General features: G+C 38.6%; 1 protein-coding gene across 7 annotated transcripts in view; it reads right to left on the bottom strand.

Annotated features, from left to right (window-relative positions):
• The window catches only part of ATP8B4 (ATPase phospholipid transporting 8B4 (putative)), a 314,688-nt gene that overhangs the window by 155,707 nt on the left and 131,236 nt on the right, over positions 1 to 27,745 (bottom strand). For 5 of the 7 annotated variants that reach the window (XM_082452990.1, XM_082452991.1, XM_082452989.1 and 2 more), the window contains 3 exons: positions 5,975 to 6,088; positions 3,217 to 3,315; positions 628 to 689 (listed from right to left, as the gene is read on the bottom strand). The exons of the other annotated variants lie outside the window; for them this stretch is intronic. In XM_082452990.1, the coding sequence (XP_082309116.1) occupies positions 628 to 689; positions 3,217 to 3,315; positions 5,975 to 6,088 (275 nt within the window). The remainder of the gene's footprint in view (positions 1 to 627; positions 690 to 3,216; positions 3,316 to 5,974; positions 6,089 to 27,745) is intronic. 7 annotated transcript variants of the gene reach the window in all.

Genomic DNA, 27,745 nt, shown 5'->3' with positions numbered 1-27,745 from the left:
TTCTAAATAGTATTAGATCTAGAAATGAAAAGTAACAATAATATGTCTGTGTTCCACAAAGGAAACTCCAAAGGAATTTGAAGTAAAAGTTGAGTAGGTAGCACAAGCATTTGCTGAACTTAAAAAAGAGCCATGAAGATACAAAGGACTTACACTGTAATTTTTAATAAGTTAAAGGGGGCGGGGCTTCCCTGGTGGTGCAGTGGTTAAGAATCTGCCTGCCAATGCAGGGGACACGGGTTTGATCCCTGGCCCGGGAAGATCCCACATGCCGTGGAGCAACTAAGCCATGCGCCACAACTACTGAGCCTGTGCTCTACAGCCTGCGAGCCACAACTACTGAAGCCCACGTGCCTAGAGCCCCTGTTCTGCAACAAAAGGAGTCATGACAATGAGAAGCCTATGCACCGTAACGAAGAGTAGTCCCTGCTCGCTGCAACTAGAGAAAGCCCGCGCACAGCAACAAAGACCCAACACAGCCAAAAATAAAAGCAAATAAATAAATTAAAAAAAAAAAGTTAAAGGGGGAAAGAAACATATATTCAATTAAATGAGAAAGCCACCAATTGTCCAGACCTGTTTTGTGACCAGACATCTTAAAAACAGCATAAAGAACATATTTCTTACTTGCTGTCAATGAGCACTTCAGAATGCCGATTATTCACTTGATTATCACTCTTGTGGCGAAACTGAAAATCAAAGTGTTTGTGAAAAAACATATTAAATCATACTTTGTCAGCACAAATAGTGACACTGAAAATACTTTGAGTTCATCTGCTTGGACAATATCACCATCGGTCTAAAATGAGCATGACTTATGCTTACCTTGGACCCAGCTCCACGTGTTCTAAATCTGAATCAAGACCCTTCCCACTAAACTTCATTCTAGGTGTCACCAATGCAACAAGTCTAGCCACATGCTCTTCCAATTCCCACACATTTATAGTTGCTTTGAAGAAGACAATGTGCCCTTTACTCTGCCACACAGTTCCAGAGAAAACCATACATTAATTTTGATGTCTTCAACAAGGAATGGGGCTTCCATTTCTCTCACATATGTGCTCAATACTTTACTGGAACATCATTCATTCTGTTTTATGGATTTCTTTGAAGTCAAGCAATTACTTGTAACAACATGTATTCTTGTTCTCCAGAAATTCTAATTGTTAACAGTGATCTTATGAAATACTGAGCATTTAAAACAAAAATCAGAATACAATACTGAACCACATTTGGTGTGGATTTATGTTTTTATGCCCAAGTGATCCTATTTCTTATTTTGTATTCCAGTAATGAAAATATCTTATAGTGCTTAGAAGAATCCACATATTATGAGCCTTCTACTAAACTCATAAATTAGCGGCCATTCAGATAAGGCTTTCTACATGAGCTGCCAAGACCAGATAGTAATAGGCTAAAGTAGAGATAAGATGTTATTTCAATCAATTAGCCTAAATGCACAGATGAACAGGAGATAAGAAATTGATTTTATATATTATAATCATCAGGATTATTACTTTTTCCTTTAAAAAAACTCATATTTTATCAATATCACAATATATAAATTGCTTCCATCAGCCCTTCCCTTTTTCAACGTCCCTCCTAAATTCATCCCAATCTTTCTATTAGACTATGCTCAGTGCCTACAATTACACTGATTGCCAGGTATAAGTCAAGGAATATTACTAGGGAAAAAAAGATACTTAGCATTGGTTAACATGAAAAGAGTTTATAGTACCGGTAGAGGAGTAAGTTAAGCCAGCCCATCATTAGCGTGCAAACTTCTTTCCACCAACACTGCCATAGACGGGGAAGATCATTTTGACAGAATATATAATTTGACAGGGGTGGAGAGTCTCTGCTCCTCCATACCTACACCCTGTCCTTCTACACTCTGCCCTGTGCCAGGGGAAGCTGACCTATTTAATCCTTGCCCTTTGGCTATTGATCGGGCTTGGCCAATAGGTGGTACTGACAGAAACTCATGGGGCCAGAGGAGAGGAAAATGGGGTATGTATTCCTGGCTTCTTTTGAGCTGAGTCAGCAGTGGCCACTTCCTCTACAGGTAGCCCTCAGCTACAGCTCCAGGTCCAGCAATTGCTTCCTCCTTTTGCTCCTTCAGGTCTAGAAGTAGTATTGCCACCTATGTTGTTGCTACCCTATGTGCTTTTTCTCACTCACAACCCTTTAAGTAGTCCCTTCATTATTAATCTTTCTCCAATCTACCCCCATTCCAAGGTGACATCTCTTTCCTGCCAAGACCCTGACTAACCAGCACATACTATCACAAAAATAAAAGCATATTCAAGCATTAACTGCAGAAGACACAAAAAGAGACTTAGTATTTAGTCACATCTGTATCTAACCTGAAAATAGTCCCCTAAATTGACTAGCTGTCATCACAGAAAAGGACCAAGCAGTTTACCACCTAAAAGCTGAGGGGCCCACTCTCTGGGCCTCAGGATGCTCAGGCTTTGCCAAGGGGTCTTGGCATTGGCACAGATGGAGTCTGGAAGGACTAGAAATGGTAATCCCATGTATGAGTTCAGAGGAGATATAAATCTGTCAGTCACTGGCAAATAGAGAGCTATTGAGGCTAGGGTGCATGCAATCACCTAGGAGAGAATAGAACTTGTCTGGATTTAGAATGTTTGGTTTGCCCAAGGCTTTGTTTTAAATCTTCGAACTTGAATGACCTTTGGATTATGGAGACTTCAAAACTTTCTGCTGTCTTATACCTTAATTATTTACATTAGTTGCCCGACTTTTGAAGTTATTTGATATTGTAATTTCTGGTATAATGAGCAGAGGATGTGAGAATGCCTAATATCTACCAACTCCCAAAACTTAGACAAAGACTAGAGACATAGGATAAATAATACTTCACTAGGTGGAAGCAGGTTTGTGATCCAATTCTGGTCTTACCACTAACTGGCTGTATGTTCATTAGAAAATCTTTAGTTCCTTACAGGCTTTAGTTTCCTCAAGTACAAAATAAGGGTGTGAGTCTAGTTATTGAAGCCCCCTTGCCATTATCATAAACAGGCTCTAGCTCTATGACATCTATTTTAATCATCAAATAAGTAACCATAGAGTTTCTTATGGTATTTACCAAAAGAGCTTCATTCAAAAATTTCAAATGGATCTCTATTTTCTACTTCTGAGAGGTCACAATTGAAACTGAGACCTTAGGAATGCTCAAAAGCAAATACTTACATAATCATCTGTGGCATCTTTGACAGCTGTCATAGTTACCACCAGGACCAAAGGTACAATGGTGGTAAACCAGGTCAAGGAGGAAATTTCTGGAATCAGCTGAAACAAATATTTCAAGTAGTTTAGGGCTTTTAAATTTCATAAAGATAGCTTTCAATTTTTGTCACTCAATTTTATGACTTGACAGAAATTAATGAAATGATATTCAGATATTTGTACAAATATGGAACAGCTTTTCAATAATTTAAGCGTTTGCACTCAGGTATAAGACACATAGAATAGAAGTATCATTGAAACAATTTTCAGACTGCCTGACAAAAATTAAATTTTTATAGCAAGTTGAGAAGTAAGCTTCTTGAAATCTTTCACAAATGACGATCTTTCTCTAGGATGATAAATGTCACCTATCTTTTCTCAGCTTCTCATTTCAACTTTTCACAGTTTTACCAACCCCTTACCAATTCCCAAAGAGAGAATCCTTGAGCACCTACCTTGCACCAGACACTGTGCCAAGTACTTTTAGATATTATGTCATTTGATCCTCAGAGAAGTTTTTTGCATTAGGTTCTGTGCCAGAGGTGTTTTGCACAAACCCAGAGTGCTTACATTCCATGTAAATAGCACCCTGAGTGCACAGCATAGAATACACTGTGAATGGCAGCCTAGAGTCAGGAAATGCCACGGCCCTGGGTATCATTTTCCCATTTTATAAAAAAGGTATCTGAGAAGTCAAACAACTAAGCCAAGAACATACACTGCTAAAACTTGAACCTAGGTCTATTTAACTCCAAAGCTTGGACCCGTACCTGTAAAGCCACCCATCTGAGAGAGACATAGTAACAGTTGACATGACTCCCTTACAAAAGTAGTTTTCAAGTGGCGTTCAGTTTGGAGCTACGTCAGGGCCATCAGGCGGGGAAGGATGGGTGGAGATGGTCAGTGTGTGGCAATCAGGCCCCATCGAAACAGCACTACAATAAATTTATTGTAGTGCTGTTTTATGTAATTTTATGTAATAACTTCCAAATAAAATTTTTAAAAAAAACAAACCTCAAAAGCCTCTGAAGTACCAACAAAAATATTAGGCTGGGTGGCAGAAAAGCTGGATCCTAGTCTGAGTTCTATCATTAACTCATGGTAAAACCTTTACACCTCACTTAACTTCTCCAGGTCTCATTTCTTCACCAATAAAAGAAAGGAGGTTGTACTGAACCATCCCAAAGATCCCTTCCAGATATAAAACTCTCTGAACAAGAGCCTTTGGCCATAAATAAGAAACCCATTAGAGAAATGAGCTCAAAATTCTAGGACAGTGTAAAGGGTTCTCTGAAGAAACCAAAATTCATGGGGGAGAAAGAAAGTCTCCTCAAAAATTGTAAGGTATACTTTCACTGCTTTTTTTTTCTTGTTCAGCATCCAGTTCTTCTCGACTCTATCCTTAATTCTTAAAGAACTACCCCACTCCTCTACTTTGAGTACACGTAATTTTTGTGGACTGATTCCATCCAGCTGGCTCCTAGGCTTTGGCATGTGATCTAGGTCAAGGCAATTCCTGAGCCACAGTGATTGATTTAGGATAGGAAGGTAACAGCATGGTCCAATTACAACTAATCCCAAGACCTGCTGGAGCAACAGAAAAAGTGATTCATTCTCATTCTCTCTCTCCCTCTCCCTCTTTACTCTTCCTCCTCCCTCTTCCTCTCTCCCCTTCTCCCCCTCTGCCTCTGCCTCCCTTTTACATGGGAGTTGAAGCTAGGAGAAAAAAAGTCTAAAGTTTTCAAGGAGCACCAAGTAGAGAGGGCCTGTAAAGTAAACATGGAGGAAGTAGAAAAAGAGAAGTCACATCCTGTTAAAATAGTTTGCCCATGAATTGTCATACATAAAATACACTAAGTGAATTTAGATGCCTACCACTTACAACCAAAAGATTCTTAACACAGTTATTCTACTGAATAAATAGTTATTCAATTAAAGAAAAAATAGTATTCATGGTATAATCCAGATTGAACATATCTAGTCCATCTTCTTATTTTCTATAATTAACACATAGCCCAGTACATTCTGAATCTACCAGTTTGATCTGATCAAATCACTCTAAAGTAAATACTAGGTAAATAACTGGCTAACATGAGCTGTTTATATGTATGTACATTCTTTGATTTATGCCCTTTCTTCCTAAAATATCAATAAAAGCTGAAATTTCATTTAGGTTCAAATTTTAGTCAAATGGAAAGAAAAAGAAAGGTTTCTAACTACCAATTAACCACTCAAAACTATCAAAAATAGTCACAGTGAAATAACATATAACATACATCATTTATTATATATATATATAAAAAATTCATCATTGTTCTTAGATGCAAATGAAATTTGCCAGATTAAGTTCCACAAAGTACTACTCAGCTAGACTCTTTGCTTCAACTCTCTCAATACCCCCACTGTGAATGTGACAGGGAGATAAAGAAAGGAAGGAGGCTATGAACAGTAATTATTAGGCTCTGGTTTGGTTCAAATAAAGTACAAGGCAGCATTTTAAAATGACCTCAGTGTTTAAAATGATGAATGTACTAGTTTTTACCCATTCCTAGCCCTCCCACCCTTGTGGAGAGAAACAGCAATAATAACTAAATAATTAAAAATCTGATAAAGCTGATTTTCTCTAAGCATGAACATTTAACTAAGTAAAATAACTTATTTTTTCAAGTTATATGAATATTTTAAACAAACAGATGATGAAGAAATACAACCTAAACATTACCTGTAAAATCAGAAGGAAAAGGAAATACACATTTGCCACTCTTTGAAACTGTTCAAATAAATTAATGGGCAAGAAGGTGAGAATGTTGTACTTGGATGTGTGGATACGATTATCCTGAAAAAGAAACAGCATCACATTAGTTTGGGGCGAAGCACTGATCATTATCAAATAGTTCTAAACTTACAAGACTGAGCATGAGTTATGCCAGAGCAAGAAAGGTAAGCCAACTATCTAGGAAATTTCAAACTCTGTGTGGGCCAAGGGTTTCATTTTTCCCAAGATGACATGCTCCTGATACTATGTGCAATTACTGTTCAACTCCATAAAATCATCCATGACTAAAAAATTTATCAAGTGCAAAAGTCTGCCCCTGACTTTTTTTATTCTTATGCTTCATTCATTTGGCAGTTATTTCTTGAGAACCTACTGTATGCAGACACTGAGCTCATGCTGGATCTCGTGAGGTAAGAAGGGACTTTAGGGATCACCTGGTTCACCTTCCCAAAGCATGACCCTTTAGATAACTCTGACAAGGGGCCCCTAGGTCTGTCTTTGAAAGTCTTCTGATAGGAAACTGACCGCCTTGCCAGGCAGCCTATTTCCATTTCAGAATGGGAATTGCTAGAAAGGTCTTCCTTATGAGAGACTCAAATCTTCCTCCCTGTAAATTTTGCCATATGCCAAATTCTATCCCTGGGGCCACCTAAATCAAGTCTAAGCCCTTTTCATGTTGACAACCTTCAAATACTTGAAGATGTATATCTTCTCCACTATGATCTAGACATTGCCGAAACCCTCAGCCATTCTCCATGACTTTTCATGGACATCTTTTCCAGGTCAGCCTCTTCTGCATCCATCCCAACCTTTCTGCATCTCTCTTAAAACATGGTGTCCAGAACTAAACACATACTGCAGATCTGCTTCAACTGATCCGTGTACAAAAGAAACTTTGATGTTCCATATTCTGTATTATTGTACTAATATGCCTTAAAAATTCATTAGCATTTTGTCAATTAATCTCACTGTTTATTCATATTGAGGTTTTTTTAAATTTTAGAATTTTATTTATTTTTTTATACAGCAGGTTCTTATTAGTTATCCATTTTATACATATTAGTGTATATATGTCAATCTCAATCTCCCAATTCATCACACCACCACACCCCCCTGCCACTTTCCCCCCTTGGTGTCCATACGTTTGTTCTCTATATCTGTGTCTCTATTTCTGCCCTGCAAACCGGTTCATCTGTACCATTTTTCTAGGTTCCACATATATATTCATATTGAGTTTTGATGAACTAAAATCTCTAGGTCATTTCTTCATAAATCACTATCAAATCAGGGCTCCCCTTCCTAAACATTCACAGTTGATTTTGTTTTAAATACTGATGATTTTTCATATATTCCTATTATACAAGCCAAATGAAAGCAATTAATCTTGAGTGTTCTATCCCAAAGTAGTAAACATTCCTCCCAGCTTTATGTCATCAAAAAATTTCAAACACATGCCTTTTATATAGTCTTCCAAAGCTATATAAAACTAATACATTAAAAAGTTCAGAGCTAAAAACCAAAAAACAATTTTTTAATTAAGGAAATAAAACTATGACAAGCTACTAGAGACTTCTCCACAGATTAATGTTAATATCTTTTTCAGGTGTTTATATCTACCTAACTATATTCCCATGAGGCTTAACTCTATATTATTCACAAAGATAGCAGGAGAAATTTGGGGTGACAGATCTTACTGACATTCAGAATCAACATACCCAGAGAATTTCCATCCACTAATATTTTAAAATGGAGGTTAGTCTGTGTGACCTATTTTTTTTAATTTATTTTTTACTGAAGTATATTCTATTTACAATTTTGTGTTAGTTTCTGTTGTACAGCAAAGTGATTCAGATATATATATATATATTCTTTATATATATATTCTTATATATATGTTCTTTTTCATATTCTTTTCCATTATAGTTTATTACAGGATATTAAATATAGCTCCCTGTGCTATAGAGTAGGACCTTTCTGTTTATCCATTCTATACATAATAGTTTGCATCTGCTAACCCCAAACTCCCCATCTATTCATCTGCCACCCCCTCTTCCCCTTGGCAAGCACAAGTCTGTGCTCTATGTCTGTGAGTCTGCTTCTGTTTCGTAGATAGGGTCATTTGTGTCATATTTTAGAATCCACATATAAGTAATATCATATGGTATTTGTCTTTCTCTTTCTCACTTACTTCACTTAGTATGATAATCTCTAGGTCCACCCATGTTGCTGCAAATGGTGTTATTTCATTCCTCTTTATGGCTGAGTAGTGTTCTATTTTATATATATATATATATATATATACACACACACACACACACACACACACACACACACACACACACACACACCACATCTTCTTTATCCATTCATCTGTCAACGGACATTTAGGTTGCTTCCATATCTTGGCTATTGTAAATAGTGCTCAATGAACATTGGGGTGCATGTATCTTCGAATTAGAGTTTTGTCTGGATATATGCCCGGGAGTGGGATTGCTGGATCATATGGCAACTCTTATTTTTAGTTTTTTGAGGAACATCCATACTGTTTTCCATAGTGGCTGCACCAACTTACGTTCCCACAAACAGTGCAGGAGGGTTCCCTTTTCTCCACAACCTCTCCAGCATTTGTTATTTGTAGACATTTTTATGATGGCCATTCTGACCAGTGTGAGGTGGTACCTCATTGCAGATTTGATTTACATCTCTCTAATAATTAGCGATGTTGAGCATCTTTTCATGTGCCTATTGGCCATCTGTATGTTGTGTTTGGAGAAATGCCTGTTTAGGTCTTCTGCCCATTTTTTGATTGGGTTGCTTTTTGTTGCTGAGCTGTTTGTATATTTTGGAAATTAAGCTCTCTTCAGTCGCATCATTTGCAAATATTTTCTCCCAGTCCGTAGATTGTTATTTCTTTTTGTTTCTGGTTTCCTTTGCTGTGCAAAAGCTTATAAGTTTGATTAGATCCCATTTGTTTATTTTTGCTTTTATTTCTATTGCCCTAGGAGACTGACCTAAGAAAACACTTGTATGATTTATGTCAGAGAATGTTTTGCCTATGTTCTCCTCTAGGAGTTTTATGATGTCACATCTTATATTTAAGTCTTTAAGCCATCTTGAGTTAATTTTTGTGTATGGTGTGAGGGTGTGTTATAACTTCATTGATTTCCATGTAGCTGTTCACCTTTCCTAACACCACGTGCTGAAGAGACTCTTTTCTCCATTATATATTCACACCTCCTTTGTCAAAGATTGATTGACTATAGGTGTGTGGGTTTATTTATGGGCTCTCTATTTTATTTCATTGATCCATATGTCTGTTTTTGTGCAAATACCATGTGGTTTTGATGACTATAGTTTTGTAGTATTGTCTGAAGTCTGGGAGGGTTATTCCTCCTGCTTTGTTCTTTTGCCTCAGAATTGCTTTGGCAATTCTGGGTCTTTTATGACCCAGAATTGGGTTCCATATAAATTTTAGGATTATTTGTTCTAGTTCTGTGAAAAATCTCATGGGTAATTTGATAGGGATCACATTAAATCTGTAGATTGCTTTGGGTAGTATGGCCATTTTAACAATATTAATTCTTCCAATCCAAGAGCCTGGGATATCTTTCCTTTTCTTGAATCATCTTTAATTTCCTCTATCAATGTTTTATAGTTCTCAGCATATGTCTTTCAGCTCCCTGATGAGGTTTATTCCTAAGTATTTTTTTTGATGTGATTTTAAAAAGGATTGTTTTTTGCATTCCCTTTCTGATATTTCATTGTTAGTGTAAGGAAATGTAACCAATTTCTGTATGTTAATCTTGTATCCTGCTACCTTGCTGAATTTGTTTATCAGTTCTAGTAGTTTTTTGTGTGGAGTCTTTAGGGTTTTCTATATATAGTATCATGTCATCTGCTTATAATGACAGTTTTACCTCTTCCCTACCAGTTTGAATACCTTTAATTTCTTTTTCTTGTCTGATTGCTGTAGCTAGGACTTCCAATACTATGTTAAGTGAGAGTGGACATCCTTGTCTTGTTCCAGATTTTAGCAGGAAGGCTTTTAGCTTTTCACCATTGCGTATTAATTTGGCTGTGGGTTTGTCATAAATAATTTTTATTATGTTGAGATATGTTCCCTCTATACACACTTTGGTAAGAGTTTTTATTGTGAATGGATGTCAGATTTTATCAAATGCTTTTTCTGCATCTATTGAGATGATCATGTGGTTTTTGTCTTTCCTTTTGTGGATGTGGTGTATCACATTGATTGATTTGCATATGTTGAACCATCCTTGTGACCCTGGGATGAATCAAACTTGGTGATGGTGTATGATCTTTTTTATGTGTAGTGGATTCAGTTTGCTAATATATTTTTTTAAGTTGTTTTTTGTTTTAATTAATTAATTAATTAATTTATTTATTTATTTTTGGCTGTGTTGGGTCTTCGTTTCTGTGAGGGCTTTCTCTAGTTGCGGCAAGCGGGGGCCACTCTTCATCGCGGTGTGCGGGCCTCTCACTATCGTGGCCTCTCTTGTTGCGGAGCACAGGCTCCAAATGCGCAGGCTCAGTAGTTGTGGCTCACGGGTCTAGTTGCTCCATGGCATGTGGGATCTTCCCAGACCAGGGCTCAAAGCCGTGTCCCCTGCATTGGCAGGCAGATTCTCAACCACTGCGCCACCAGGGAAGCCCAGTTTGCTAATATTTTGTTGAGAATTTTTGCATCTTTATTCATCAAAGATATTGGCCTGTAATTTTCTTTTTTTGGTAGTGTCTTTGTCTAGTTTTCGTATCAGGGTGATGGTGGCTTCATAGAATGACTTTGGGAGTGCTCCCACCTCTTTAATCTTTTGGAAGAGTTTGAAAATGATCAATATAAGTTCGTCATTGCATGCTTGGTAGAATTCCCCAGTGAAGCCATCTGGTGCTGGACTTTTGCTTGCCAGGAGTTTTTTTTTTTTTTTTAATTACAGATTCCATTTCACTTCTAGTGATGGGTCTGTTCAAATTATCTATTTCTTCTTGATTCAATTTTGGTGGGCTGTATATTTCTAGAATGTTGTCCATTTCTTCTAGGGTGTCCGATTTGTTGGCATATAATTGTTCATAGTATTCTCTTAAAGTTTTTTTTTTTCCCCTGCAGTATCGGTTTTTATTTCTCCTCTTTCCTTTCTTCTTTTGTTTATTTGGGTCTTCTCTCTTTTCTTCTTGGTGAGCTTGGCCAGACGTTTGTCAATTTTTTACCCCTTTAAAGAACCAGGTCTTTGTTTTATCAATTTTTTTCTACTGTTTTTTTTTAATCTCTATTTTATTTATTTCCTCTCTGATCTTTATTATCTCCTTTCTGCTGACTTTAAGTTTTGTTTGTTCTTTTTCTAATTCTTTTAGGTGGTAAGTTAGGTCGTTTATTTCAGAATTTCCTTATTTCTGGAGGAAGGCCTGTATCACTGTGAACTTCCCTCTTAGAACTGCTTTTGCTGCATCCCACGGATTTTGTATGGTTGTGCTTTCATTGTCATTTGTCTCAAGGTATTTTTTAAATTCCTCTTTGATTTCATCATTGACCCATTGGGTTTTTTTAGTAGCATGTTGTTTAATCTCCTTGTAATCATTTTTTTCTCATTTCTCTTTCTGTGGTTGATTTCTAGTTTCATGCCGTTGCGGTCAGGAAACATACTTGAGATAATTTCTCTCCTCCTAAATTTGTTGAGGCTTGTTTTGTGTCCTAGTATGTGGTCAATCCCAGAGAATGTTCCATGTGCACTTGAAAAGAATGTGTATTCCATTAGTTTTGGGTGTAATATCGTGAAAATATCGATTAAGTCTAACTGTTCTATTGTATTATTTAGGATCTCTGTTGCCTTATTGATTTTCTGTCTGGAAGATCTGTCCATTGATGTGAGTGGGGTGTTAAAACCTCCTACTACTATTGCATTCTCATCAATTTCTCCCTTTACATCTGTTAGTATTTGTTTTATGTATTTGAGTGATCCTATATTATGTGCATATATGTTAACACATGTAATATCCTCTTCTTATATTGATCCTTCTATCATTATATAGTGTCTTTCTTTATCTTTCTTTGTGGCCTTTGTTTTAAAGTCTATTTTGTCTGATATGAGTATTGCTATCCCTGCTTTCTTGTCATTTCCATTTGCATGAAATACCTTTTTCTGTCCCCTCACTTTCAATCTATGTGTGTTCTTTGCCCTAAAGTAGGTCTCTTATAGGCAGCATATTGTAGACTCTTGTTTTTTTTATCCAATCTGCCACTCTATGTCTTTTGATTGGAGCATTTAATCCATTGACATTTAAGGTAATTGTTGATAGATACGTATTTGTTGCCATTTTAAACCTCGTTTTCCAGTTGGTTTTGTATTTATTCTTGTTCCTTTCTTTTTCTTTTTGTTCTTCCTTTTGTGGTTTGATGGTTCTCTTTTGTATTACGCTTGTGTTCTCTTCTTTTTGGTTTTTGTGAACGTATTGTATGCTTTTGATTTGTGGTTACCTTATTTTTCAAGTATGTTAACCCATTCCTATATCTACTTGCTTTAGACTGGTAGTCATATGAGCTCAAACACATTCTTTAAAAAAAATCTATATTTTCTTACTCTCCTCCCCACATTTTATTATTTTGATGCTCTTTTTTACATCTTCATGTATATCCTTCTGCTCTTCATTGTGGTTATCATCACTTTCACAAAATTTTTAAAAAATCTGTGTACTGGCTTAAGTGATTTACTTTCCAATTGTGATTTTCTCTTTCCTATAGATTCTTGCTTCTTTTCTACCTAGAGAAAACCTTTTAATATTTCTTTTAGGATAGGTTTAGTATTGCTATATTCTTTTTAGTTTTTGCTTGTCTGAGAAATTCTTTCTCTCTCCTTCTATTCTAAATCATAATCTTGCTGGGTAGAGTATCCTAGGTTGCAGGTTTTTCCCTTTCAGGACTTTAAATATATCTTGCTACTCCCTTCTGGCCAGCAACATTTCTGTAGAGAAATCAGCTGCTGGCCTTATGGGGGTTCCCTTGTAACTAACTCTTTTTCTCTTGCTACCTTTAGAATCTTCCCGTTAATTTTTGCCATTTTAATTATAGTATGTCTTGGTGTAGGTCTGTTTGGTTCATCTTGTTTGGGACCCTCTGTGCTTCTGGTACCTAGATATCTGTTTCCTTCTTTAGGTTTGGGAAGTTTTAAGCCATAATTTCTTCAAATACATTTTTGATCCCCTCTTCTCTTCTTCTCTTCTTACCTATTATGTGTAGATTGGCATGCTTTATATTATCTCATAGGCCGTGTATATTGTTTTCATTTTTTTTTTTCATTTTTCTTTCTGCCTGCTGTTCTGATTGGGTGATTTCCATTATTCTATCTTCCAGATCACGTATTCATTCTTCTTCATTACTCAGTTTGCTACTTATTGCCTTTAGCTCAGCTTTCATCTTAGCAAATGAGTTTTCTAATTTTTCTTGGTTCCTCTTTATAGTTTCTAGTTCCTTTTTACAATAATCTGCATTTCTATCAACAGCTTTTCTTAATTCCTTCAGTATTTTTATTACTTCCTTTTTTAACTTGGGGTCTCTTAGACTAGAGAGGTCTGTTTCATTGTTTGTTCTTTCAGGAGAATTCTCTTGATCTTTTAATTAGGAATGGTTCCTCTCCTTCTTCACTTTACTTATATTTCTCTTACTCTATGAGTTTAGGAGAAACAGTTATCTACTGTGGTCTTGGAGAGATGTTTTTATGTGGGAGCATCCCTGTGTAGCCTTGAATGAGTCTAGTATTTTTGGTGTGTGGGCTGCTTTTAGTATGGATGCCTGCTGCATCTTTCCTCAGTGTGTGCTGGCCATTTTCTCTTTGGTAGAGGGTGTGACTGGTGTGGTGATGAGAGCCTGCACTGGATATTGAGGGCCTCCTCTTTGTTCTGTGACTGTCATAGTCCTGTCAAGGGCAGGGCCTGCTCCCCAGTTATTGGAGTAGAAGCCCCCAGATCCATTTCTGAGCTGTGGTGTGAGGTAGGCAGGACTAGAGCACTCCTGCTGGGGGACAAGCCACTGAGTAGTCCTCCCCTGGAACTGTCCACCAGTGAGTATGCTCTGTGGTGTCGCCTGATACATGTCGTGTGGGCTCACAAAGTACACAGTCCTGCCTCAACTGTGCGAATGCAGGCAGTTGGCCCTGGTGTTCCTCCAGTGTTGTATTCACAAAGCCACCAGCGCAGATCCATAGGTGCAGATCCACTGAAGTCAAGTACCAGGACCTCAGTAGTCATGCACCTGGACCTGCCATGGGAGCTATGGAAGCAGCCCAGACACGGCCCCAACTCCACGTGCGCATGCCTGCCTGCAAAGCCCACGGCTGCTAATGCCGGACCTGCCCCAGACACGGGAGCACCCATAGTCCACTTGGATATCCTGCACACACTGAGTTTACACAGGCCCCAGTGGCTGTGGTGTAAATCTGTGGATCGCACAGCCATGGAGAGAGGGCTCAGATTTCAGCCCTGCTTCCTACATCACGCAGCCCCTGGGGATCAGCTCTGATTTCAGCCCTGCCTCCACCTGTGGGCAATCCACTGGCTCTTGCACTCTCCCAGAGCTCATAGAGGTGGAGCCACACCCGCTGTGAGCACACCAAGAGTGAGGCTGCTATGGTGGGGGCCCCGCTCCTCCCTTCATGCCCCCATTAACAATGGCACTTCACTTCTATGGTGGGCCTGGGCTCCTTCCATGTATACTCCCTCATTGCCACCTGTATCACACTCCAGCCACCTCAGGCTGTCTCTGTGCAGCCAACCCCAATCCTCTCCCTGGGTCTGTCCTTTGAAGCCTGAGTTTCAGCACTCAGCCCCCGCATGCACCAGCAGACATGCGTCTAGGGCTGGGGACAGAAGGGAGCTGGCACAGACCATCTATACTGGTCTTTCTCTGTTCTGCCTGCTGCGAACCCACTGCTGCACTCTCCTCTGAGCCTCTGAAGCTCCCTTTCTGTCCCAGCTGATCTCCCCACCAGTGAAGCAACTTTCCAGGGTAAGGGGACCTCTCCTCTTTCACAGCTCGTTCCCAGAGAAACAGGTCCTATCCTGATCCTTTTTATTTTTATTTTTTCTTTCATTCTACCAAGTTATGTGGTAATCTTTCCTGCAATTCTGGCTGTCTGAGATCTTTTGCCCACATTCAGTAGGTATTCTGTGAGAATGGTTCCACATGTAGATATATTTTTGATACACTTGTGGGAGGAGGTGAGCTCCACCTCCTTCTATTCTGCCATCTTGATTGGAGCCTCCTGCCGTGTGACTTGTTTTAAATGAACCTACACTGACTCCTAGCAATCACTACTACCTGTTTAAAGAAAATACTGTCATCTGTTAAATGGCCATTTTTAACATCTACCAGGAATCAATGCATCCAGCTCTGTGAAACAAGTTGTGGGAGAGTAGGAGAGGTGTCAATAGAAAGATTGCAGCTTAGTTGGTCTGATGCATAGGATTGTGCTGAAAACTGTCTGTGAGCTGATGATGACTATTTTGCAGTGAGTTCTCTACCCAAGAGATGGACTGGGTAGGAAGGCTGTGAGAGCTGTTGGTCACAACACATTTTTCTAAAAAAGGGACTTGGAAAAATAATGGGGAAGAGGAAAGCTAGGGAGAAAAAGCAGTTAACCAAAAGGATCACATATTCCTAATTCTATTTTATATTTTCCTTCTAAGTTGAAACTAAAATAGAGGTTAAGCCTATATCTTGCTAAAAGACAGACAGAAAATCTGCTGGGACCATGACATTCAAAACTATAGCAGGAATTATAAAGAAACTCTCCTACAAAATTGAATTCCACATAGGTGAAGAGTAAATTGTATGGGATAAAGTGATAATGCCAAATGGGGACTGTGACATTTCCGTTTAAACTGATGTATAGCAATGATGGTGTTTGTTCTACGGGCTCTGTTGTGACTTAGTCACAGATGATGTGAACCCTCATAGCTGACTGGGAACAAGGAACAAAGGCTCCCCCTCCTGGAGAATCTCTGCACCCTTTTACCTTTCTTTGTTTTTCAATCGAAAGGAAAAAACGTTTCCATTTCCACTGTCTTATCCAAGAATGTGAGCGTCAGTAAGACCTTAATATTCAGTCATTTCATTGAGCCAGTCTACTGGCTTACAGTCAAACTGTATCACAACTCACTCTATAATACAGCACGGAAGATCTTCACCACTATCCTCTTAGCACTACTTTTCCATGAAGGACTACTAGACTGGAAGTCATGGCTTTAGTCTGTTAGCCAGGTGGACCAGTTAACGTGACCCCATGATAAGGTAGGTTTAACCACACGGTCACAAGCAATCTTGGACCAAGACAGGCCTCCCATGTGGTGGGAAAGAGCCTGACCCTAGAGGAGCATCAGGGATCATCTTCTCCCTGTAAGAAGCTCACTTCCAAGAGGAAGAGGGCAGAGCTGAGCTGAAGAGACCTACATATTCTGCCAAGATTGATGCATCAAGTGAATAACTCCACGTCTCATGGGGCAGAGTGAGAAAACGGGTGGACAGAGAAATGTCACCCCGGTAGAGACCCCTCCATTTGGAAGGCAACATCAGAATGAGGAAAAAGCATTGCTCCTCGAAAATACATTAATACAAAGACCCTGAGATGAGAAGGTGGCACACCTGCAGATCTAAAAGAGGGACTAAGAGGCTGGACTACAGAGGTCAGCACAAACTGAAGTTAGAGAGAGAAGTTTCTTGCAATCTATACTAAGTATTTTTGTCTTTATTTCAATGTCTTAAGTAATCCTGATAAGATTCTAATTTTAAACGATTACCCTAGCTATGGGGGCAGTGGGGGAGGGGGAGAACAAAGATGGAGGTGACAAAGAATAGACGTGAGAAGACCAATGAGGAGGTCTTTCAGTTAGTACAGATGAGAGATGGTGGGTGGCTTAGACCGGGGTGATGGCAGAAGGGGCAGCAATGAATAATAATAACAACAACAACAACAATAATAGCTGATATTTATCAAGCTCTTACTGTGTGTACTGTTCTAAGAGCTTTACGTTTCATAGCTCATTTTATCCTCACAACATTCTTATGAAATAGGTATTATTATCCCCATTCTACAGAAGGGAAATCCAAGGTACAGTGATATTAAGTAGTTTACGCAAGATTGCACAGCTTATAAGTAGTGGAACCAAGATTTGAATCAAGGTACTCTGCTTCCAGAGCCCATTCTCTTCACCACTGTGCTTCTCCAGTTCACTGCAAAGCAGATGTCTCTTCTGCTTTCAGAGCAATCAACCCTTGCTTTCTCCTCTACTCTGTATTTCTGGCCTGCTGTCACTTTCTCGCCAAAGAAATACTGTCATGTCTACCCCTTCCTCTTGAGTCAACCCCCTCAGTAGGAGCCCCAGTTACCTACTGCCTAATGTATGACCACACATCCTTGTACTCCCTTTCAATCCCCCTCAAAGCTCAATATATGCAAATAGTATAGCCAACCACTCCCTTATTTCAGCTCTCCAACAGAAGCAGCAAAAGTCCTTTACATTTGCAACACTGACTACTTGGTGGAGGGGAAGAATAAAGTAAAAAATGATATATTCTTCAAGGGGGCCATCAAATAAAATATTCATAAAATGAGAAGCATTATTTTTTATAATCAGATTTTGTTGTGTAATCATATTGCTTAAGAAAACAAAGCAAATAGACAGTAACAAACACTACTAAACTAGGAAACAGAGCATTTGAGGAGTTTGCCTCAATCCTTCTACTGGCAAAATGGAGCTAATAATATTTCTCATTATACACTTATACAACTGTTGTGGAGATAAGGTGATATCATAGACATGAAAGCATCTTTGCTAAGTTGAAAAAATTATACCAATAGAGGATTTTTGTGAGCAATCATCAAATAACCCAAATGGGTTTAGGAAATCCAATGTCCTAGGCAGGATAAACCGGGTATGCCATAGTAACAAACAATTCCAGAATCTTCATGGTTTAACATAATAAGGGTTTATTTTTTGCTCATACTACTTGTGCAGCATGAGCCAGCAGGGAGACTCTGCTCATCACAGTTACTCACAATGGACCAGCCACCATCTCAAACGCTTCCAGTTGCAGTACCAGAGGGAAAGAGAGAGTTCTGAAGAGTCTCACACCACAAGTTAATGCTTCAACCCAAATGCTCACAGCTCATTGAACAGAAAGAGTAACCATGTGTCCAAAAGGCAGAAAGCCAGAAACACTAATGGACACCACTAATGGCTATCACTACCAGAAATGGAAACTAACCCTAATATCTGAAGAGTGCAAGACACAACAGCTACAAAAAGTAAATATCAAAAACAAACCTTAGGGCTCCCAATCCAGTCCTGTTTTAATGCCATGTATAAGAGACACTTGACTATTTCCCCCTTCCCCTCAGCTAACAGTGCTCCAAAATTTCTTAGTCCTGTGATCTGGATGGACTTAACTCCCCTCTATAACTCCAGGGTCAAACCCAGATTAGTTTAAACCAACTACATGGCCCATCCTCTTAATTACAATTTTGATTTCAGGGATTAGCACGTCACTATGTCATGTAATTAAGGTCTTACTAACACTCAGTTCTGGGAATTTGCTGGAGATGTAGGCTTTCTCTCTCTTACTAGATTCCTTTCTGGAAGCAAGTAGCCTTAGCAGTCACTGACAGCATCTCAGGACCATGAGTGGAGGAGGCTGCAAAGAATAAATCCTGCACTGAAGATGCAGGGCCAGGAAATGCAGAGAACAAAACTAGACCAAGCCTCTCCTGGGGCTAGCCCTACCTCTGGACTTTTTAGTTATATGATCTGTCCATGTATGGTATTGTCTAAGTCAATCTGAGTTGAGTTTTCTTTTACACCCAACCAATCGAATGCCAGGTAAGACCGTTAATAATATATACAAGATCAGTTTACATTTTTATATAATAGTTTACTTTTATCTCTATATTTGCTTTAAACAGTGAGTCATGGAAGGCTGAGCCTAAATGCGTTTGGCGGTTGTCTGGGGACACTGCCTGCGTCTGTGAATCCCACAGGCCAAACCCCAGGAGCTTTCGCAATGAGTACCAAATTTTCAGCACTAGCAAAAGATCTTCCCACATTTGAGGAAACATTTTTATGTCATGACAGGTATAAAAAGTAACTGAGGGATCTTGAGAGGGGAAAAAGCCTGTTTTTCTTACCAGAAGAGGAGACAGATATAGTATTGTTACAGTACAATCTGGATTCCAGAGAGAGAAATAGCCCTGACTCTTAAGGGAGAGATTATCTCTAAACCATAAAATGAAAACCAAAAAGAGACTGTGCCCACAGACTACTTGCATTAAAAAGGAAGTGGCCTAAAGGCATTTGCACCATGCAGGAAATATGCAAAACGCCCATGTTTATGCAAAGATCCCCAAAGAATGCATGTATGGGGCAAGCGGGCCTGGAGATTGGTTGTCTGGCACCTCACTGGTACCAGGCAGAAGCACAACTCCTCAGTATTAGTCAAATGTCGCCCACTGAGGAGTCTACAGCGTTCCAGGTTGGGAGGAATGGAGAGGTGATAATCCTCCTCTATGAACTATTAAGGGAGGGTCAACCCACAGAAGGGGCTTTACAGAGAGCTGTCGACAAACCTTGGCTACAATCATTATCATCACCACCACCATCACCACCATCAGCAGCAGTATAACATTCTCCTGAGCCTGGGCTCCCCACCATGAACAAAAACTTGTGGGAGTGAAAGAGCAGAGGCCACAATTCCCCCAACGTTCATCTATTCATTCAACTAAGGGCCTTCTATGTGTCAGTCACTGTGTCATTGAGCCAGGACTACAGAACTGAATAAAGTCCCTACCCTCCTACAACAAGTTTGCACTTTAGTTGTAGAGAGAGAGGCAGACAATAAACTTGTAAACTGATGACACAATTTAAGATAGTGATCAATGCTATGAAGAAAACAGTGAGCAATAGAGCAGGAGCACCTTGCCTGACAAGATTCCCTTAAGAAGCCTGCTTGTTTGGCTTTCCAGGTTAATGCAAACTCAAGATTACGCTATCTGATGAGACGCTGGGGTACCAGTCCCCCAGGGGATGCCCCAAACAGTTCTTCAGGCTATCAGGAAAAAAAATTAAGAAGAACTCCCATAATATATTTTAACAAAAAATTCAAAAGTTAAGGTTCCCTAATGTTTAATGTGCAGATTGTCTTTATTATATATGTATACACATACATAATCATTCAAACATATATACATTTATATAAATACCTATATATGTAAATATTATAATTATATATATATATATACAGTAAATACGAGTATATTGGGAAAGTTTTCTTTTTACAAGTAGGAAGCATGCTCAAAAAGTTTGAAGACTGTATAGTTTTGCTTGTTATTATTGGTGTATTTGTTTATTAGTTTGGTTGCTCTCTTTCTATTTAATTACTTTTTAATTTTTTATTTTAATAATTTATTTTTTATTTTAATAACTTTATTTATTTTATTTGTTTATTTATTTATTTATTTCTTTTTTATTTCTTTTCTCCCTTTTCTTCTGAGCCATGTGGCTGACAGGGTCTTGGTGCTCCGGCCAGTGTCAGGCCTGAGCCTCTGAGGTGGGAGAACTGAGTTCAGGACATTGGTCCACTAGAGACCTCCCAGCCCCTCATAATATCAATTGATGAGAGCTTTCCCAGAGATATCCGTCTCAACGCTAAGACCCAGCTCCACTGGACGACCAACAAGCTCCAGTGCTGGACAACCCATGCCAAACAACTAGCAAGACAGGAACACAACCCCACCCATTGGCAGAGAGGCTGCCTAAAATCATAATAAGCTCACAGACACCCCAAAACACACCACCGGATGCGGTTCTACCCACCAGAAAGACAAGATCCTGCCTCATTCACCAGAACACAGGCACCAGTCCCCTCCACCAGGAAGGCTACACAACACATTGAACAAACCTTACCCACTGGGGCAGACACCAGAAACAATGGAAACTACGAACCTGCAGCCTGCAAAAAGGAGACCCCAAACACAGTGAGTGAAGCAAAATGAGAAGACAGAGAAATACACAGCAGATGAAGGAGCAAGGTAAAAACCCACCAGACCAAACAAATGAAGAGGAAATAGGCAGTCTACCGGAAAAAGAATTCAGAGTAATGATAGTAAAGATATCCAATATCTTGGAAATGGAATGGAGAAAATACAAGAAACGTTTAACAAGGACCTAGAACTAAAGAGCAAACAAACAAAGATGAACAACACAATAAATGAAATTAAAAATTCTCTAGAAGGGATCAATAGCAGAATAACTGAGGCAGAAGAACGGAGAAGTGACCTGGAAGATAAAATAGTGGAAATAACTACTGCAGAGCAGAATAAAGAAAAAAGAATGAAAAGAATTGAAGACAGTCTCAGAGACCTCTGGGACCCCATTAAATGCACCAACAACGAATTACAGGGGTCCCAGAAGAAGAATAGAAAAAGAAAGGGACTGAGAAAATATTTGAAGAGATTATAGTTGAAAACTTCCCTAATATGGGAAGGGAAACAGTCAATCAAGTCCAGGAAATGCAGATAGTCCCATACAGGATAAATCCAAGGAGAAACACGCCAAGACACATATTAATCAAACTATCAAAAATTAAATACAAAGAAAAAATATTGAAAGCAGCAAGGGAAAAGCAACAAATAACATACAAGGGAATCCCCATAAGGTTAACAGCTGATCTTTCAGCAGAAACTCTGCAAGCCAGAAGAGCGTGGCAGGGCATATTTACAGTGATGAAAGGGAAAAACCTACAATGAAGATCACTCTACCCAGCAAGGATCTCATTCAGATATGAAAGAGAAATTAAAAACTTTACAGACAAGCAAAAGCTAAGAGAATTCAGCACCACCAAACGAGCTTTACAACAAATGCTAAAGGAACTTCTCTAGGCAGGAAACACAAGAGAAGGAAAAGACCTACAATAACAAACCCAAAACAATTAAGAAAATGGTAATAGGAACATACCTATCAAGAATTACCTTAAATAAAAATGGATTTAATGCTCCAACCAAAAGACGTAGACTGGCTGAATGGATACAAAAACAAGACCCATATATATGCTGTCTACAAGAGACCCACTTCAGATCTAGGGATGCATACAGACTGAAAGTGAGGGAATGGAAAAAGATACTCCATGCAAATGGAAATCAAAACAAAGCTGGAGTAGCAATTCTCATATCAGACAAAATAGACTTTAAAACAAAGACTATTACAAGAGACAAAGAAGGACACTACATAATGATCAAGGGATCAATCCAAGAAGAAGATATAACAATTGTAAATATTTATGCGCCCAATATAAGAGTACCTCAATACATAAGGCAAAGGCTAACAGCCATAAAAGGGGAAATTGACAGTAACACAATCATAGTGGGGGATATTAACACACCGCTTGCACCAATGGACAGATCATCCAAAATGAAAGTAAATGAGGAAACACAAGCTTTAAATGACACATTAAACAAGATGAACTTCATTGATATTTATAGAACATTCCATCCAAAAACAACAGAATACACTTTTTTTTCAAGTGCTCATGGAACATTCTCCAGGATAGATCACATCTTGGGTCACAATTCAAGCCTTGGTAAATTTTAAAAACTTGAAATCATATCAAGTATCTTTTCTGACCACAGTGCTATAAGACTAGATATCAATTACAGGAAAAAATCTGTAAAAAATACAAACACATGGAGGCTAAACAATACACTACTAAATAAGCAAGAAATAACTGAAGAAATCAAAGGGGAAATCAAAAAATACCTAGGAACAAATGACAATGAAAGCACGATGACCCAAAACCTATGGGATGCAGCAAAAGTAGTTCTAAGAAGGAAGTTTACAGCAATACAATCCTACCTCAAGTAACAAGAAACATCTCAAATAAACAGCCTAACCTTACACCTAGAGAAATTAGAGAAAGAAGAACAGAAAAATTCCAAAGTTAGCAGAAGCAAAGAACATAAAGATCAGATCAGAAATAAATGAAAAAGAAATGAAGGAAATGATAGCAAAGATCAATAAAACTAAAAGCTGGTTCTTTGAGAAGATAAACAAAATTGATAAACCATTAGCCAGACTTATCAAGAAAAAAAGGGAGAAGACTCAAATCAATAGAATTAGAAATGAAAAAGGGGAAGTAACAACTACCACTACAGAAATACAAAGGATCATGAGAGAATACTACAAGCAACTATATGGCAATAAAATGTACAACCTCGAAGAAATGGACAAATTCTTAGAAAAGAGCAACCTTCAGAGACTGACCCAGGAAGAAATAGAAAATATAAACAGACCAATCACAAGCACTGAAATTGAAACTGTGATTAAAAATCTTCCAACAAACAAAAGCCCTGGACCAGATGGCTTCACAGGTGAATTCTATCAAGCATTTAGAGAAGAGCTAACACCTATCCTTCTCAAACTCTTCCAAAATATAGCAGAGGAAGGAAAACTCCCAAACTCATTCTACGAGACCGCCATCACTCTGATACCAAAACCAGACAAAGATGTCACAAAGAAAGAAAACTACAGGCCAATACCACTGATGAACATAGATGCAAAAATCCTGAACAAAATACTAGCAAACAGAATCCAACAGCACATTAAAAGGATCATACACCATGGTCAAGTGGGGTTTATCCCAGGAATGCAATGATTCTTCAATATACACAAGTCAATCAATGTGATACACCATATTAACAAATCAAAGGAGAAAAACCATATGATCATCTCAATAGATGCAGAAAAAGCTTCTGACAAAATTCAACACCCATTTATGATAAAAATCCTCCAGAAAGTAGGCATAGAGGGAAATTAACTCAACATAATAAAGGCCATATATGACAAACCCACAGCCAACATCATTCTCAATGGTGAAAAACCGAAAGCATTTCCACTAAGGTCAGGAACAAGACAAGGTTGCCCATTCACCACTATTTTCAACACGGTTTTGGAAGTTTTAGCCACAGTAATCAGAGAAGAAAAAGAAATAAAAGGAATCCAAATCAGAAAAGAAGAAGTAAAACTGTCACTGTTTGCAGATGACATAATACTATACATCGAGAATCCTAAAGATGCTACCAGAAAACTACTAGAGCTAATCAATGAATTTGGTAAAGTAGGAGGATACAAAATTAATGCACAGAAATCTCTTGCAGTCCTATACACTAATGATGAAAAATCTGAAAGTGAAATTAAGAAAACACTCCCATTTACCATTGCAACCAAAAGAATAAAATATCTAGGAATAAACCTACCTAAGGAGACAAAAGACCTGTATGCAGAAAACTGTAAGACACCAATGAAAGAAATTAAAGATGATACAAACAGATGGAGAGATATACCATGTTCTTGGATTGCAAGAATCAATATTGTGAAAATGACTATACTACCCAAAGCAATCTACTATCAAGATTCAATGCAATCCCTATCAAGCTACCAAAGGTATTTTTTACAGAACTAGAACAAAAAATTTCACAATTTGCATGGAAACAAAAAAGACCCCGAATAGCAAAAGCAATCTTGAGAAAGAATAAAGGAGCTGGAGCAATCAGGTGCCTGGATTTCAGACTATACTACAAAGCTACAGTAATCAAGACAGTATGGTACTGACACAAACAGAAATATAGATCAATGGAACAGGATAGAAAGCCCGGAGATAAACCCACACACATATGGTCACCTTATCTTTGATAAAGGAGGCAAGAATATACAGTGGAGAAAAGACAGCCTCTTCAATAACTGGTACTGGGGAAACTGGACAGCTACATGTAAAAGAATGAAATTAGAACACTCCCTAACACCATACACAAAAATAAACTCAAAATGGATTAAAGACCTAAATGTAAGGTCAGACACTATCAAACTCTTAGAGGAAAATATAGGCAGAACACTCTATGACATAAATCGCAGCAAGATCCTTTTTGACCCACCTCCTAGAGAAATGGAAGTAAAAGCAAAAATAAACAAATGGGGCCTAATGAAACTTAAAAGCTTTTGCCCAGCAAAGGAAACCATAAATAAGACGAAAAGTCAACCCTCAGAATGGGAGAAAATATTTGCAAATGAAGCAACTGACAAAGGATTAATCTCAAAAATATACAAGCAGCTCATGCAGCTGAATATCAAAAATACAAACAACCCAATCCAAAAACGCGCAGAAGACCTAAATAGACATTTCTCCAAAGAAGATATACAGATAGCCAACAAACACAATAAAGGATGCTCAACATCACTAATCATTAGAGAAATGCAAATCAAAACTACAATGAGGTATCACCTCACACTGGTCAGAATGGCCATCAGCAAAAAGTCTACAAACAATAAATGCTGGAGAGTGTGTGGAGAAAAGGGAACCCTCTTGCACTGTTGGTGGGAATGTAAATTGATACAGCCGCTATGGAGAGCGGTATGGAGGTTCCTTAAAAAACTAAAAATAGAACTACCGTATGACCCAGCAATCACACTACGGCATATACCCTGAGAAACCCATAATTCAAAAAGAGTCATGTACCACAATGTTCATTGCAACACTATTTCCAATAGCCAGGACATGGAAGCAACCTAAGGGTCCATCGACAGATGAATGGATAAAGAAGATGTGGCACATATATACAATGGAATATTACTCAGCCACTAAAAGAAAAGAAACTGAGTTATTTGTAGTGAGGTGGATGGACCTAGAGACTGTCATACAGAGTGAAGTAAGTCAGAAAGAGAAAAACAAATACCCCATGCTAACACATATATATGGAATCTAAAAAAAAAAAAAAAAAGTTTCTGAAGAACCTAGGGGCAGGACAGGAATAAAGACGCAGATGTAGAAAATGGACTTGAGGATACGGGGAGGGGGAAGAGTAAGCTGGGACGAAGTGAGAGAGTAGCATGGACATATATACACCACCAAATGTAAAACAGATAGCTAGTGGGAAGCAGCTGCATAACACAGGGAGATCAGCTCAGTGCTTTGTGACCACCTAGAGGGGTGGGATAGGGAGGGTGGGAGGGAGACGCAAGAGAGAGGGGATATGGGGATATATGTATACCTATAGCTGATTCACTTTGTTATACAGCAGAAACTAACACACCATTGTAAAGCAATTATACTGCAATAAAGACATTAAAAAAATTTTTTTTTGAAGATTGTCAGACTAAACATTGTCATGGTCAAAGGAAATGAATAAGACCCATGTGTCACCAAGACTTGGACACAGAATGGAGAACGTGTGACTGTGTGTGTAATGGTGTCTCCGTGTCACACTATGACACCAGCTAACAGGTCTTGTCTCCTTACATATGCCAACCACTGTGCTGAACACTGTACATACATCATCTCAGGTAATCTAAAAATTCAGGGAGCTGTTACAATTTCAGCACCATTTTACAGATGAAGAAACTGAGGCTCAGAGCAGTTCCAAGGGTTGCCCATAAGAGTTATGCTTCATAGAGTCATGTGTTCTCCCAAATGGTATGTGTTTCCTGGGAAATGAGTCAGAAACAAGGAGTCCTTAGACTCTCTCTTGATCAATGAACTCACTGACCCTCGTAGAACATTCTTCAGCTGGTGAAGAAAAGAGTCTCCCTAAACTAAAGCACAGTGAAGTGTGCACACTAATCCAATCAGCTAGAGTAGTCGCTTTCAGCCTTTTCAATCTAGGGAGAATGTCACAGGGCTTGTCTAGGGAGTGTCATTTCCCATCTAGACCTCAGAATCACAGACAGTGGCAGCAAGCTTTCAGAATGGTCTCAGTCTCGCCCCAAAGCAATCTGCCGACAATGTCATAAACCTTGTTCTGTTTTCCACTCTCAGGCCTTGGTTTAGTGTTCCAGCATCTTAAAGACTGTTCTAGAGCTAGTAAGTGGCCTATGAATAGTAATATATCTACAAAAAACTAATATTGGACAATCACCAGGGGAACAAAATAAATTTCCCTCTGACATTAATTTAATCACACTAATTTTTTTTTCTCCAGGGTGTTTAGATGCATACAATATAAAAGACTTTTAAATCGTTCCAGATAAAATGTTAACTTTTCTATTGTGACTTCTGAAAAAGGACTAAAAATGCTCTTAAAATTATACAGAGGGAGACAGATCTAGTATACGCCTTCTCCAGAGAGATAAGAGGTAAAACAAAAGAAAGGCATAGAAAAGAAAAAAGAAGTCAAATGTTGTATTTCAGTGGGACTTTCACAGGGCATCCCTAATGCTTTGTTTGTCTGCTAGTTCTGCTTTTCCAAAGTTCTTCTATGCCTCCCCCTTGAAAGTCTGCTATCTGCTGGGGAGCAGGCCTTCAGCTTTGGCTCTTTGCTTCATCTCAGTCTAGGGCTTTAGAGGCCTTGGACGACCAAAGTGGGCATTTCTTTGAGTTGATGTGGGGCTGGCTTGCTGAACTACAACGGCGCCTTTGGAGAACTTAGTGCATACAAACCGCTTTGTTTATTAGGACTAAAAATTAGACCATGTAGTACAATCCGGGAACTAGGCCAGATTTCAGGCAGGACCTCAGCATTTATGACAATAACAAAGGCACAGTGGAAAAGTCCAGTTAATGAGGAAAGGCACCCATAAAGAATTTCCCAAAGGGCCAAGGGGTTATAATAACATACTACACATAGTCCAATCCTTCCTAAGACGCTACCTCTTATACTAGGGTTCTACACAAATAAC

This window comes from Balaenoptera physalus, assembly GCF_965194825.1.
Source record: "Balaenoptera physalus genome assembly, chromosome: 2".
Classification (NCBI taxonomy): Eukaryota; Metazoa; Chordata; class Mammalia; order Artiodactyla; family Balaenopteridae; genus Balaenoptera; species Balaenoptera physalus.
Note: the sequence above shows the minus strand (reverse complement) of the source record. Positions and strands in the feature narration are given on the sequence as shown.